Source organism: Herpailurus yagouaroundi, unplaced genomic scaffold (genome assembly GCF_014898765.1).
Source record: "Herpailurus yagouaroundi ecotype Mexico unplaced genomic scaffold, PumYag 188, whole genome shotgun sequence".
NCBI lineage: Eukaryota > Metazoa > Chordata > Mammalia > Carnivora > Felidae > Herpailurus > Herpailurus yagouaroundi.
The window spans coordinates 35,474,588-35,490,645 of NW_024412419.1; the positions used below are offsets into that span (position 1 = coordinate 35,474,588).

A 16,058-nucleotide genomic window follows, 5' to 3' on the forward strand; every position below is an offset into this window, starting at 1 on the left:
GGCTGAGGCGGCGGCGGCGGCTGCGGCGGCGGCGGCGGGCGGGGCTCGGCTCGGGCTCCGCGGGCGGGCGGGCGGACATGGCGGCCAACATGTACCGGGTCGGAGGTAGGAAAGCTCGGCCCGACCCGGCCCGTCTGGGAGCGGGCTCGGGAGTGGGGGATCGGGGCGAGTTCACCCTAACCGCTGGGAGCCGCGGGCGACCCGGCCGAGGGCGCAGGGAGTGGGGGGCGCCGGGGCCCGCCGAAGGGGCCGGGGTTTCCCACCCCCGCCACCCGCCCCTCCCTCGACTGTGGCCGGCTGGGGGCCGGCGCCCACCCTGCCCCTCGCTCCCACCCCCGCTCAGTTTTCTAGGGCCAGGCCTGTACTTGGGGGTGTGAATCCTCAGACGCCCCCCTCCAGGACACCCGCATTGGGTATGGGCCGTCGAACCCCCTGATAGGGTGGTCTTTCCCCGCGTGGCTTCCAGGCTGTGGGGGTTGGAGAGGATGGGGGGACATCCCCCCCTCCTCTACTCCTTCTCCCCTTTAGTGGGAGTGTGGGGTGGGGGTGGGGGGATGGGGGTTCAGCCAGGGGCACAGCCAGGGGCCTGTTTGTGGGGACGGGGCCCTGCACCTCTCCTTCCTCACCCCCCTCCCGTTTCTTGCCCAGCCCCCCAAGATGGGACACAGTGGGGCCAGGGCACCGCAGCCAGAGGTGGGGAGTTGAGCTCTGCCTGGACGTTTGCTCTGGTGTCTGCCTCCTTCCCAGCCTTCTGCAGGAGAGAGAAATAAGGTCAAACAAACTTTCTCCCTACTCACGACGCCCTCCTCCCTCTTTCTTGGTAAAATAATAATTCAGATAAGTGGCGTGTTTGTGTGTGAGACTCGCTCTTCTCTGCTCATTAGTGAGCTCCTGATGGATGGTGGTGGGAATAGCCTGGCCAAATGAGGCCACTTTGCAGAAGAGAGACAGGAAAGAGCCACTGAGATAGACAATAACAACGCAGCCCAACCTTTCAAATAAACACACAGTGGGAAGTTTCCAGTGAGCCTATTAGATGAGAGGAAAAGCCACACTTGAAAATTTCTATCCTTTTTATTGAAAGCCGGTTGTGATTTCTTTACAACACAACCCTGCATGGATCTGGATTAAATATGGTAAAGAGTTTTTTAAAAGCCTGATATCATCTCTAGAGAGCTCTGTCAGAAAGTGAGCCCCCTTTCATGTCTGTACACCCCTCTACCCCCCCATCATCTCAGACCTGTGGAAAAGTTTGTCAGTGTGCTTCCTCTTACCTGCTCAGCTCACTTGATTGGTTTTTGTTTTGTTTCGCTTTGTTTTTTTTAGTGATTGAAATGTACTTTGGGCTGCTAAGCTTTTCAAGATGCTCTAAATTTGTCTTAGGTCAGTAGTTTTATGTGAGAAGCATACTCCAGGGTAAATTGGATTGAGGGAAAAGATGTGGGAGCAGTTACAGCATAAAAGACATGTTTAGTCAGCTCTGACTACTTAATGATAAGAGGGGTCTGTTTGTTTATTATTTAGTGATGGGTGGTGTGAAAGTTTAGGAGAACTTGATAAAACATGAATTGAGATGAAAATATTAGAGGAAAATAAGGGTCTGTGAGTAGTAGGCATATGAGAAAATATATTACACTTGTATTACTAAATTTGCTTTTATCAGGGAACGAAGTCTGCACTTCATTTTGAAAGTGAATTTGCCTAATATAGAAAGTCATAGATTGACAAATGTGAACTTTCTGTTGAAAAGATTAAGCTCTTTACTTCCTTTAATTACAGATTATGTCTACTTTGAGAATTCCTCCAGTAACCCGTACCTCATCAGAAGGATAGAAGAACTCAACAAGGTATACACTGAGCTTTCTTGATTCTAATATTAAAAAATAATTGTTTTCCATTGAAGGGTAATTAGGTAAAGGGCATAAGAGGTGATTTTACTTTCAGTCCTAGAGTCTTTGAAAGTAGAGATTGCAGATTAGAGAGTTAGGCAGGATTCTGAATATTCTTTTACTTTTTATAATTACCTGTGATATTAAATTTACTGAGTATTTAACATCTGCATATTTCTTCACATTGCTTGGAGCTTCTCAGAGCAGGTCACTCCTGTAATTCAGTCTCTTTTTATATTTAGAGTCATAATTGTATTTCTCCCTTTTTAGTGAATCATGATTTTCCTCTTCCATCTTTAGAAGGAGGAAGCTATGAAATCTAATATTGAAGGGAATTTGTAAAATTCTGGACTAGACTAACTAATAAGAATACAGTTTTGGTATAATGCAAAGTAGCTTCCTACTTTAGGCCTTAGGTAAATAAAAACTTTTATATTAAGGTTTGTCCCTGGTCGCTGGTGTCCAGGACATCAGAAGCATTGTGACTGTTTGCATATGAATGCAATGGTGGCTTATGAAAACAGTCATAAACTATATGAACCATAGATTACTAATGATGCTCTGTTTTCCTCCAAACCAACTGTGAAGCTTATTTGTACAGCTTATGAGAATTCATAGTGTTAAAATGTTGGGACTATCTAGCTGAAACCTTTCCCCCAAAGTACCATCTGGAGGCTGGTCCAGTTCTGAGCCCCAGGAAGTGGGGTGTGGTTTAGGGCATTTCTGGTTTATGAGCCCCGAGATCTTGGTTTGCTTCTGGAGATACCCCGTGGACCTCGCATTTGTAAAACTTTTGTCGTATTTTGAGACCACTACTGCCAAATGAAGAGAATGGTCTCAGGATTAGATCAGTCTGTGGGTGGGAACTGTTGGGGTATCATTTTAACCTTTTTTACGTTATTGATGTAAAGGTGTAGGCAACTCGAAGCTGTTTATCAGTTTATGTAGAAAATTAATTAGGATACAAAAGAGAAATGTTGGCCTGTGAGACTGGTATTCTTTGGCTACTCCCTACCCCTCTGACCTCCACTTTCAGGGTCTCTGCCTTGCTCATATGGCTGCCAGCACAGTAGATTCTTGGCTGTTTTCATGTGCACCCACGTTAGGACCACCGAGTCATTTCTAATCCCCTGTACCTGCTCTGCCTTGCTCTTTTTTCCTATCATTTATCTATCACCTTCAAGTATACTTAATTATTGTGTTTATTTTCATTGCCTGTTTTCTTAGACTAGAATGTAAGCTCTATGTGTGTAGTGATCTTTTCTGTTCACTAATGCATCCCAAGTGCCTTAGAATAAAGCGATTGGTACATAGTTAAGACATTCAGTGATTATTTGTTGAATCACTGAATTTCTCCAATGTCTGATGTTAATGCTTGCACAAAGCTTTTACTGTTTACAAATTATTTTGATTTGTTCGTTTTACAGATATTTCTGAGGACCTGCTACCTGCCAGGCATTTTTAGATATGCGCTTTTAGGAATTCAGGGGTGCACAAAAATAGGTCCGGTAGTGAGACAATCATCAGCCAAAGTATCCCACAATTAGAAGGAAAATTGCAGCTGTGCTAAATTTGCAAACATCAGGACATGGTGTTCTGGAAGCATATAATCTTGGGGATTCACATTTGTTACTTTTTCTGAGCCTCAAAATAACCTTAAACCTTTAAGGTAGATGCATCATGGAGTGTTGTTTAGAGGTATGCAGTGGTAATATGACTGGATTGCACCCTCTAGCTTGAACTTGGCTCATTTCACACTCCTTTGTCGTCATAACACTGTTCACTTCAAAAGTATCCCTCAGGGCACCTGAATGGCTTAGTCGGTTGAGCATCCGACTCCTGATCTCAGCTCAGGTCTTGATCTCAGGGTTGTGAATTCAAGCCCTGTGTTGGGCTCCATGCTGGGTGTGGAGCCTACTTAAAATAGTAATAATAATAATAAATTATATTTGAAAAACAGTGGCGCCTCGGCTTAGTCTGGTAAGCCTCTGACTCTTGATCTTAGCTCAAGTCTTGATCTGAGGGTCGTGAGTTCAAGTCTTACATTGGGCTCTGCGCTGGCATGAAGCCTACTTTAAAAAAAAAAAAAAAAAAAAAGAGGAACGCCTGGGTGGCTCAGTCGGTTAAGCATCCGACTTCAGCTTAGGTCATGATCTCCTGGTCTGTGAGTTCGAGCCCTGCGTCGGGCTCTGTGCTGACAGCTCAGAGCCTGGATCCTGATTCGGATTCTATGTCTCCCTCTCTCTCTGCCCCTCCCCTGCTCACGCTCTGTCTCTCTCTGTCTCAAAAACAAAAACATTAAAAAAAAATTAAAAAAAAAAAAGAAAGTACCCTTGTCTTCCCATCTATAACTTCTTCCTGGTCCTCTGCTTTCAGCAGAGAGTCCTTATTATAATAATGGTTTTTGGGAGGCTGGGAATGACTGAACTGTGAGAGACTACAGTTTGTAATTTCAAACAGTGGCAATTTAAATAGACGGATTATTGGTAAATAAGTGAGATTGACTAGTATTAAATAGTGAATATTTACATAGGGCCTTTATTTTTGAAGGGATATGGAAAGGGTATCTCATTTATTTTAAAAAAATGTTTTATTTACTTTTGAGAGAGTGCAAGTAGAGGAGGGGCAGAGGAGGGGAGAGACAGGGGATCCCAAGTGGGCTTTGGGTTGACAGCAGTGAGCCCAATGTGGGGCTCGAACCCACAAACTGAGATCATGACCTGAGTTGAAGTTGGGCGCTCAACCAACTGAGCCACCTAGTTGCCCCAAGATTTCTCATTTAAAAAAAAATTTTTTTTTTCAACGTTTATTTATTTTTGGGACAGAGAGAGACAGAGCATGAACGGGGGAGGGGCAGAGACAGAGGGAGACACAGAATCGGAAACAAGCTCCAGGCTCTGAGCCATCAGCCCAGAGCCTGACGCGGGGTTCGAACTCCCGGACCGCGAGATCGTGACCTGGCTGAAGTCGGACGCTTAACCGACTGCGCCACCCAGGCGCCCCAGATTTCTCATTTTAAAGAATTCATTAAACAAATATTTATTGAGTACTTGTTGTGTACCAGGCACTAGGCTAGCTGATACACAACAGTGAACAATATGGACCTATTTTCTGCCCCTCCTCATAGTCTCATGAGGGAGACACATGAAAGACAAGTTACCAGACATTAAAAAAAAAAATAGTGAAAATGATGTTAACTTTTAAGAAGGAAATAAACAAGGATCTTAACATAGAGAATAACAGGGGTCACTCCTTTTGGATAGAAGGGCAAAGGATTTTTTTTTCATTGAAGTTTATTTATTTATTTTTGAGAGAGAGCAAGAGAAAGTGAGAGCGTTAAGAGAGACAGTATCCCAAGCAGGCTCTGCACTGTCCACGCAGAGCCCAACAAAGGGCTTGAACTCACGAAGCAAACCATGAGATCATGACCTGAGCTTAAACCAAGAGTTGGATGATTAACCTACAGAGCTACCCAGGTGCCCCAGAAGGGGAAAGAATTTTAAGGACACTGAAGTTGAGTCCTAAAGGATGAGAAAGGTAGCCATGGGAGAGAGCCCACACAAATGTTCCAGATACAGGCCCTGAGAGTAGCATAGGTCAAATTGGCAAAGTGGGGAAAATTAACATGATGGAAAATCCCAGTAATGAATTTAAGAGTACTTGATATGTTCCAATTGATAAGCCAGGATAAGAAAGGACATTTACCTAGGAGTGCCTGGCTTGCCTCAGTCAGTGGAACATGCGACTCTTGGTCTCAGGGTTGTGAGTGCAAGCCCCATGTTGGGTGTAGAAATTACTAAAAATAATAAAATTTAGGGTGCCTGGGTGGCACAGTCAGTTAAGTGTCTGACTCTTGATCTCGGCTCAGGTCAGGATCTCACAGTTTAAGTTCCAGCCCCACATTGGGCTCTTCGTTGGTGGCGTGGAGCCTGCTTGGGATTCTCTCTCCCTCTCTCTGCCCCTCATCCGCTCGTTCTCTCTCTCTCTCTCCCTCCAAATAAATAAACTTAAAAAATTTTTTTTAATAAAAAAATAAAACAAAAATAAATAAATTTTAAGAAGATAGTTACTAAAATAGGTTAATGTCCTTTCTTTTTTTCTTTAAGGTTTTTATTTATTTAATTTCTACACCTAACATGGGGCTTGAGTTTATGACCCTGAGATCAAGAATTGCATTTTTCTTCTCATTGTGCCAGCCAGGCATCTCTAGTAATTATCTTTTTTTTTTTTTTTTTAATTTTTTTTTAATTTTTTTTTTAACCTTTAATTTATTTTTGAGACAGGGAGAGACAGAGCATGAACAGGGGAGGGTCAGAGAGAGGGAGACACAGAATCCGAAACAGGCTCCAGGCTCTGAGCGGTCAGCACAGAGCCCGACGCGGGGCTCTAACTCACGGACCGCGAGATCATGACCTGAGCCGAAGTCGGCCACTTAACCGACTGAGCCACCCAGGTGCTCCTTTTTAAAATTTTTTTAATGTTTACTTTTATTTTTGACAGACAGAGAGAGACAGAACATGAGTGGGGGAGGGGCAGAGAGAGAGGGTGACACAGAATCCAAAGCAGGCTCCAGGCTCTGGGCTGTCTGCACCGAGGCCGATGCGGGGCTTGAACTCACACTGCGGGATCATGACCTGAGCTGAAGTCGGACGCTCAACCGACTGAGCCACCCAGGCGCCCCCTATTAATTATCTTCTGAATAGAATATATGTGTGTGTGTGTGTGTGTGTGTGTGTGTGTGTGTGTGTGTGTGTTTAATTATTTTATTTTATTATTAAAAAAATCTTTTTTGGTGTTTATTTTTGAGAGAGAGAGAGAGAGAGACAGAGTGCAAGTGAGGGAGGGACAGAGAGAGAAGGCGACACAGAATCTGAAGCAGGCTCCAGGCTCTGAGCTGTCAACATAGAGGCCAACACGGGGCTCAAACCCTCAAACCTAGAGATCATGACCTGAGCCGAAGTCAGACGCTTAACCAATTGAGCCAGCCAGGTGCCCCTTGTGAAGATAATCTTTTGGAGGGTGAATATAAGATTAAAATAGAAACAACTTTTGGTATATTTTATTTAGTCATTATCTAGGTTGGATGTTGCTCCTACTTCTAAAGATTGCATCTGCTGGCCTCCAGGGTGGCAGGGCAGTGGGGGGGTGGGCTGGGGGAGCTCAGTTGGTTGAGTGGCCAAGTCTTGATTTCAGCTCAAGTCCATGAACCCAGGGTCGTAGGATCGAGTCCTGCATTGGGCTTTGTGTTGAGCATGGAGCCTGTTTAAGATTCTCTCTGTCCCTCTATTCCTCTCCCCTACTCTGGCATTTACTCTCTCTCAAATTAAAAAAATTAAAAAAAAAAAGATTGCATCTGCATTCATGTTGAGAGAAAGCTATGTGCACATAATAGTGTAGTGTCAGGAAGTTTGGGAAGTTAAACTTGTGGAAAAATTTGTTATTTGCTACTAAAATTCTTTTGGTGTGTATGCTATATTATTTGTGTGTATCTTCATATTCTGTATATTTTATTAGCCCTATGACTTGCTCTGAGATTCATTTTGCTGTTTCTAGTCTTATGGTTTTTTTTTGGGGGGGGGCGGGGAGAGGGGAATCACTAATTTCTTTGAGAATCTGATGACACCCTCTGCCTCCAACTACGTTTGCACATAATTTCAGGAGAGTCCCTCAAAGCCCTTTCGTGAAACCCAGGTTGAGACCTCTCCTACCATTTTAGATCTCTTGGGAAAAAGGATAGAAATTGGGAAAGCACCTTTTCACTTGTTCTTTAGTTTGAGCAAACCACAGACATTTTGAAATGGAAAGTGTGTGTGTGTGTGTGTGTGTGTGTGTGTGTGTGTGTGTGTGTGTGTGTTTAATAATGTACCTTCTAAGTCTGGGATAGAAACAGATATGAGTATGACTAAAATGATTTTAGAGCTTAAGAAAAGCCCCTTATTGCTAGAGGATATTTCAGTAAACATGCTTGACGGAACGGGATTTAAGAGGCTGCAATGCACATGGAGAAAAGAATACAGAAGAAAAGTTGACATCCACTGTGGGTTCTTCTTTACACATGTCCCTGCTTTTCCCACCTATGTGGTTTTCCCTGGTCCTTCTTTTTTCTTGGACACTCAGCTTTCCATGCTTCACCTGTTGGACTCCTTTCCTTCTTTCCTAGGACTCTACCCCCTTTCCTCTGCCTTCCCCCAGTGGATTGCTCTTCCTGCTTCCATGAGTGAGAGAAGTAGAGTCTGGAGGGGAAAGGAAGTTGTAAAGGAAAATATGAGTGGCAATATTGTCAGGCACATTTTACATTTATGCTTTAGTTGCGGGGAACTGGTGAAGGTTTCTAATCAGGTGAGGGACATGATTCCAACTGGGCTTTGGAGGGTTGGAAAGGAGATGATGTGAATAGACATCCTTGCTAGAGTGGAGGCTTCATGAGGGTGGGCACTATGTATCTATGGAGCTCAGCTCAGTGCTTGGGCACAGAGGAAGGTCTCAAAAGAAATGTGGTGAGTTGAAAGAATAGCCAGACTTTTATATATACCAAATTTTTTTTCACTTTTTAAAAGTAATCTCTACACCCAATGTGGAGCTCGAACTCACAGCCCTGAGATCAAGAGTCAGATAGATGCTCTACTGACTGAGCCAGCCAGGCACTCCTAACCTAGGTTTTTAGAGCAGTGCTTGGAGAACTATTTGTGGTGAAAGATTTTTTTTTTTTTTAACGTTTATTTATCTATTTTGAGAGGGAGAGAGAGAGGCAGACAGAGAGGGAGAATGAGAATCCAATCAGGCTCTGCACTCTCAGCACCAAGCCCGACACGGGGCTCCATTCCATGAAACGAGAGATCATGACCTGAGCAGAGATCAAAAGTTGGATGCCCAACTGATTGAATCCCCCCGGCACCTTGTGGTGAAAGACTTTTAAGAATGTTCACTATCTGGGGCACCTGGGTGGCTCAGTTGGTTAAGCATCCGACTTCGGCTCAGGTCGTGATCTCACGGTTTGTGAATTCAAGCCCCAAGTTGGGCTCTGTGCTGACAGCTCAGAGCTTGGAACCTTCTTCGGATTCTGTGTTTCCCTCTCTCTCTGCCCCTCCCCTGCTCTCACTCTGTCTGTCTGTCTCTCTCAGAATAAATAAACATTAAAAGAATGTTCACTATCTTAGACTGCTTTTATAAAATGAAAATAAATAATAGAAAAATGAAGTTTAAAATAAGCTTATAAAACCACAAGCCTTCATTTTTCATTAGTAGGTTCAACAGATTAAAATTAACTATCAGATGCTCTAATACACACTCTCAGTTCTCATTAATTACACAGCAACAGTTGTAGACTGGGTCTTGGACCATCCTTTGAGTAGCTCAACTTTAGAGGAATGCTGGAGGGTGTGTGTGTGTGTGTGTGTGTGTGTGTGTGTGTGTGTGTGTGTGTGTTTTGTATGTGTATTTGTGGAGGGGAAGAGGAGCACTGTAGTTGCAAAGTACCTAATGGCCAAGTGTGTACATGGTTCAGAAGAGACTTTATTTTTTTAATTTTTAAAAAACGTTTATTTTAAAATTTTTATTTTTTTAAGTTTATTTATTTCTGTGTGTGAGAGAGAGAGAACACAAGTGGCAGAAGGGCAGAGGGAGAGGGAGATATGGAATCTCAAGCAGGCTCCAGGCTGAGCTGTCAGCACAGAGCCTGATGTGGGCTGGAACCCACGGACTGTGAGGTCGTGACCTGAGCCGAAGTTGGACGCTCAACCGACTGAGTCACCCGGGCACCCCTAAATGTTTTTTTAAAAAAATTTTTTTTGTTTTACATTTTTATTTATTTTTGAGAGACAGCCACAGCACAAGTAATCAGGCTCCATGAGCTGTCAGCACAGAGCCTGATGTGGGCCTCGAACTCACAAACTGTCAGATCATTACCTGAGCCCAAGTCAGACGCTTAACCGACTGAGCCACCCAGGTGCCCCGAAATGTTTGTTTTTTATTATATTTGAGAGAGAGAAAAAAGAATGCGTGGGGGAGGGGCAGAGAGCGAGGGAGACAAGAGGATCTGAAGTGGGCTCTGCCCTAATAGAGAGCTCAATGCAATGTGGGGCTGGAACTCACAGACTGTTAGATCATGACCTGAGCCAAAGTCAGGTCCTTAACTGCCTGAGCCACTCAGGTGCCCCAAAACTGTTTATTTTGAACTGTGCCCCTCCACCCCAAGCAGTTTTGAATTCGTTTTTGTAGAGTATTCCTAGTGGAGGAACTCACTAGAAAGGCAGAAAAAATATGCCACTAGACACTTGCTTTGGGTTTTGAATGTGCTTTTGTCTTAAAACTGATAAAGAGCTTATAATTGTAGTCATTGATAGATTTTATTTACAAGAAGTATTGACCTGTTCATTTATTAGATTGCTGGATCATTACTTCTGGAGGATGTATTTGATCACAATATTGTGAAATATGGAAGCACTTTGGTTAGGATTTAATATGATTTCAATTCAAAGGGCAATATTTCTCCATGACTATTTCTCACTCTAAAATACTGCTGCTGAACTTCATAAAATTGACAAATTTACTGTAGCATAAGTATATTCTTATTTCTTTATGTCTGAATATATCTGTAAGCCCAGAGAAATTCTGAAAATTTGTTCTCATATTTGTTTGAAATTGGAAATCACAATAGCATTTTACTGTAATCTATGTGTTTTTACAAGGAACTTTGTAATGAATGACTGACCTTGAAAGTTCTCAGAATTCATAAGGAATAGGAGGAGAGTAGGAACCTGGGCCCCAGCTGCAGCAAATTACAACCTAACTGAATATTGGCTGTATTCTAGACTGTAGTCAAAAATAAATAAGAACTTCAGCGTTCATAACTCAGAGATTTTAATACTTTCATATGTGAAGGTAAACTAAGTACTGCTGAGAAGATCAACTATTACAGATTCACAGACTTAACCAGGGCTGGAGAATGCTTTTCCAGGTCTTCTGCTCCATTCTGTCTGACGGCTGCCCGAACCTACAGGGCTTCACCATCATGAAACATGGGGGTGTTCTGGAGAGGGCTGGATGATTTTACTTTTAGCCTCTGCTTCTGGGAGTGGGATATGTTTTGCTGTCTCAAGTAAGTTACGTTGTGGCTCTGAAAATTTGGGGGATTAGTTTCTCAGGGCTAAGCAGATTTAAGCATCTGGCTTTAGTCATTAAAGGGGTGTGATCACTTTAGATTAATTGATACTAGTAAGTTATTTAATTTTGACATTTCAGTTTAACTTGGAACCTTTGCAAATGCTGCACATCCTCATTTGAATTTTTTCAGCTCTCTGATTATCCTGCAGTTGTGGTTGGCACAGTGTAAATGAGATTGATCTTGTAATTGTGTTGTATTTAGTTTTGTTTTGTAAACTATTTGAGTCTATTCTTCGGTACAGATAACTTTTATTTTTCTTCTCTCTTAGACTGCGACGGGCAACGTGGAAGCAAAAGTAGTGTGCTTTTATAGACGGCGAGATATTTCCAACACGCTTATAATGCTTGCAGACAAGCATGCTAGTAAGTTAATTGTCTTGTTTTAATTAAAAAATGTTTGAAGTTTTTTGTTTTCCATGATAGGAGGAAAAATACTTTTTGTTACCTGTACTTTTTTGCCTTTCCATTTGTCTTCCTCTTAGTTTAGGTGGGAGTAATTTTTTCAGTGGTACTTGGTTTTAGTATATATTTTCTTTTCTTTTCTTTTTTTTTTAACGTTTATTTATTTTTGAGACAGAGAGAGACAGAGCATGAACGGGGGAGGGTCAGAGAGAGGGAGACACAGAATCTGAAGCAGGCTCCAGGCTCTGAGCTGTCAGCACAGAGCCCGATGCGGGGCTCAGAGCTCACAAGCCGTTGAGATCATGACCTGAGCTGAAGTCAGACGCTCAACCAGCTGAGCCACCCAGGCACCCCTACCCCTTTAATTTTTTAAAACAATAAACACAATGATAAAAAAAAGTGGCTTAAATTTTAAGAAAGAAGACATATGTGAAACATAAGTATAGTACTTTATTTTTAAGTTTATTTATTTATTTTGAGAGAGAGAGACAGCATGCAGGAGGGGCAGAGAGGAGAGTGAGATTCTCAAGCAGGCTCTGCACTGTCAGCGCGGGCTCAAACTCAAGGAACTGTGAGATCATGACCTGAGCCAAAACCAGGAGTCGGACGTTTAACCGACTGAGGCACCCAGGCGCCCCAGTACAATACTTAATTTTGAAAGTAATTTTTGCCCTACAAAATATATGAGACTAGGACCATATGTCTGTGTGTTCTTCAGTTTGACACTGTGATCTGTAATACTCTGGTCTTGGGGATCCTGAAGCTTTTGGAGTGTTGCGGTAATGGGGTAGGAGAGGCTATTGTATACACAGGTTTATTCTGTGCCTGTGTGATAATTATTTACCCACTGTGTTGCTGGTTTAACCTGGAAGATTGATTGTCTCATAAGTTAAATTCCTACTATATTTTCTGCTGTAGTTCATAGTGTTTTTAGATTTCTGTTTATTGTATGAAAAGTGTTTATTATGATATGAGTTGTTCTATAATTACAAATTATATTTTGACAGATTCAGGGCATTCCTGTTTGTCCTTCCTGTATGAGACCAAAGTACTACTTTTTATTATTTTTTAAAATGCTTATTTATTTTGAGAGAGAGAGAATGAGCAGGGGAGGGGCAGAGAGGGTGGGAGAGATAGAGTCCTAAGCAGGCTATTTGTTGTCAGTATAGAGTCTGACTCAGGGCTCCATCTTACCAACTGCAAGATCATGACCTGAGTCAAAACCAAGAGTCGGGCATTTAAATGAGTGAGACACCCAGGCGCCCTGTCTGCTGACTGTTCTCAGCATGGCCACATTTTGTGCTATTTTAGGCATGTAGATGTAGAAAATCAGAATTGAATAGGCCCTTGGTATTGACCCTTAGAAATCAAATTTAAGAGATTTAGAAAAAAAAGAAAAAGAGATTTAGAGAGGGGGCGCCTGGGTGGCTCAGCAGGTTAAGCGTCCAGCTTTGGCTCAGGTCATGATCTCATGGTTTGTGAGTTCAAGCCCCGCATCGGGCTTTCTCCACTCTCAGTGCAGAACCTGTTTTGCATCCTCTGTTTTCCTCTCTCTCTGCCCCTCCTTCCTCTCCCCCCCTCAACAATAAGTAAACATAAAAAAAAAAATGTCAGTTGGTTTTTCTTTTTCTTTTTTTAAATGTCTTACTTATTTTTGAGAGAGAACGTGAGCTGGGGAGGGGGAAAGAGACAGAGGATCAGAAGTAGGCTCTGCACTGACAGCAGTGAGCCCGATGTGGGGCTCAAACTCCCCAACTGTGAGATCATGACCTAAGCCAAAGTCATCTACTCAACCGACTAAGCCACCCAGGTGCTCCTCAGTTGATTTTTCTACCTTCTGAGCAATTTGTAGATCATTGGGTGGATTACTTCTATCTACATTTGCTTGTTTCTTCTATTATCTGTTGAGTTTATTCTCAGAGGTAGCTATATGCTTAGGTATGGTGGAGTCAGAAGTACCTTGTATTTCTGTTGTTACTGACCAAAATTTCAGGTGGGGAGAATAAAGCTGCTTGAATAGTTCTTGCTGTATAAAGAGGTTTTATAGGAGGATTAATGGAGAGAGTATCATGTATTTGAAAGATTTGAAAATTGGGCTTAAATTTCCTGAGCCTCAGTTTCTCCGTTTAAAAAAACTTTTCCATTTTCGACTCCTTTAAAACTTTTTATTACAGAAAATTTCAAATATACACAAGTACAGAGAAGTGTGTAATCCACCTGATGTTTCCATTACTTTGCTTTAACAGTTATCAATCAATGACCAATTAATTCATCTGTACCCCTACTTGCCCCTTATTTTGAAGCTCATCAGAGAAATCTTACCATTTCATCTGTAAATACTTCAGTATGTATTTCTAAAAGATACGGCTTCATTCAAACTTACAGAAAGTACCAAGAACATAAAAGGAACTCCCATATGGCCTTTACCCAGATTCAGCAATTAACATTTTGCCCTATTGACTTTATTATTCTTATTATATGTATAAACTGAATCATTTGAGAGTAAGTTGGAGACATCAGTGTGTTTTTCCTAAATGCAAGGAAATTATTTTACATAACCACAGTATAATAAACAATTCAGGAAAGCTAATATTCACACAAAACCATTATTCATAGTCCTTAATCAAATTTTATGTACTAACGGTGTTCTTTATAGCTGTGTATGTTTTTTCTTAGTTTATTTATATTTATTTATAAATGTTATTTATTTATTTTGAGAGAGAGAGAGCACAAGTGGGGAAGGGCCAGAGAGAGAGAGAGAATCCCAAGCAGGCTCTGCCCCACCAGTGGAGAGCCCGATGTGGGGCTTGAACTCATGAACCATGAGATCATTATCTGACCCGCAGTTGGACATTTAATCGACTGAGCCACCCAGGTGCCCTTTATTTACTTATTTTATTTTATTTTATTTATTTTTTTTTTATTCTTTTTTTTTTATTTTATTTAAAAAAAAAAATTTTTTTTTTCCCAACGTTTATTTATTTTTGGGCAGAGAGAGACAGAGCATGAACGGGGGAGGGGCAGAGAGAGAGGGAGACACAGAATCGGAAACAGGCTCCAGGCTCTGAGCCATCAGCCCAGAGCCCGACGCGGGGCTCGAACTCACGGACCGCGAGATCGTGACCTGGCTGAAGTCGGACGCTTAACCGACTACGCCACCCAGGCGCCCCTATTTACTTATTTTAAATGTTTATTTATTTATTTTGAGAGAAAATGTGTGCCTAAGCAGGGGAGGAGCAGAGAGAGAATCCCAGGCAGGCTCTGCACTGTCATCGTGGAGCCCACAGACTGTGAGATCATGACCTGAGCTGAAAGCAAGAGTCAGACGCTTAACCAGCTGAGCCACCCAGGTGTCCCTATTTTTCTTAGTTTAGAATAAAACCCAGACTCACACATTGTATTTTGTTGTCCTTTCTCCTTGATATGGAGCTAGTTCCTCAGTCTTTTTTTGTGTGTTTTTTGACCTTAACATTTTTCAAGAAAACAGGCCCGTTATTTTGTAGAACATGCTCAATTTGTGTTTGTCTAATGTTTCCTCATGATTAGATTTAGGGTATTTTCTTGTTTTTGCAGGCTATGTAATTTTTGTAGGGATGCCATGGAAGTCTTACTGTATCCCTCTCCATGCCTTATATTAGGAGACATATAATTGGGTTTGTCCTAATATTGATTGTGTTTGGTTTGATGACTTGGTCAAGGTGGTGTCCCTTTGTATTTAGTAAGTTATTTGGGGGGAGATTATTAGCAACTATGTGAATACCTTGTTCTTAATCTTTAGTCTACTCATTTTAGCATTCTTTGATCATTTGGGATTCTGTAAACATGCTCATGAAATATCTAGTTAGTTTTCACATTTTTCTTCTATAATTTCTTTTCTTCATTATTTAAAAAAACTTTTTTTTAAATGTTTATTTGTTTTTGAGAGAGAGAGAGACAGACAGAGCATGAGCAGGGGAGGGGCAGAGAGAGAGGGAGACACAGAATCTGAAGCAGGCTCCAGGCTCCAAGCTGTCAGCACAGAGCACGAAGCGGGGCTCGAACTCAGGAACTGTGAGATCCATGACCTGAGCCAAAGTCAGAAGCTTAACCCACTGAGCTACACAGGCGCCCCTCTTCATTCATTATTTCAAATTGATACATAATTCACATAGCATAAAATCTGTTCTTTTGAAGTGAGCAATTGAGTGGCTTTTAGTATATTCACAAAGCTGAAACTATTACTGCTGTCTAATTTCAGAATGTTTTCATCATCCCCAAAGGAAATCAGTTACTTCCCCTTCCCCCTTCAGCCTCTGGCAGCCATTGATCCACTTTCTATCTCTATAGATTGGCGTTTTCTGGACATTTCCTTTGATGGAATCATATAATATGTGTGTGGGTAGGTGTTTTGTTGTTGTTGTTGTTTAGTAAGCTCTACACTCTACCAGGGGTTTGAACTCAGGACCTCAAGATCAAGAACCTTCAGGTGCCTCTAATAATGTGTCTTCTTGTCTGGCTTTTTAAAATTTAGCATAATGTTTTCAAGTTTTTTCCATGTTATTGCCTGAATTCCTATCTATTCCTTCCTTCCTTCCTTCCTTCCTTCCTTCCTTCCTTCCTTCCTTC

At 42.0% G+C, this 16,058-nt stretch overlaps 1 protein-coding gene across 7 annotated transcripts in view; it reads left to right on the forward strand.

The window, feature by feature from the left end:
- Positions 1 to 16,058, forward strand: part of MTA3 (metastasis associated 1 family member 3) — a 221,566-nt gene that overhangs the window by 44,734 nt on the left and 160,774 nt on the right. For 5 of the 7 annotated variants that reach the window (XR_005797288.1, XM_040496628.1, XM_040496629.1 and 2 more), the window contains exons 1-3: positions 27 to 105; positions 1,780 to 1,847; positions 11,321 to 11,414. Coding sequence is in view for 6 of the 7 variants with exons in the window: in XM_040496628.1 (XP_040352562.1) it covers positions 78 to 105; positions 1,780 to 1,847; positions 11,321 to 11,414 (190 nt within the window). In the remaining variant the exon portion in view is untranslated. Of the gene's footprint in view, positions 1 to 26; positions 106 to 752; positions 772 to 1,779; positions 1,848 to 11,320; positions 11,415 to 16,058 lie in introns of those variants that run through there. The other 2 variants (XM_040496632.1, XM_040496630.1) reach the window with 2 other exon arrangements.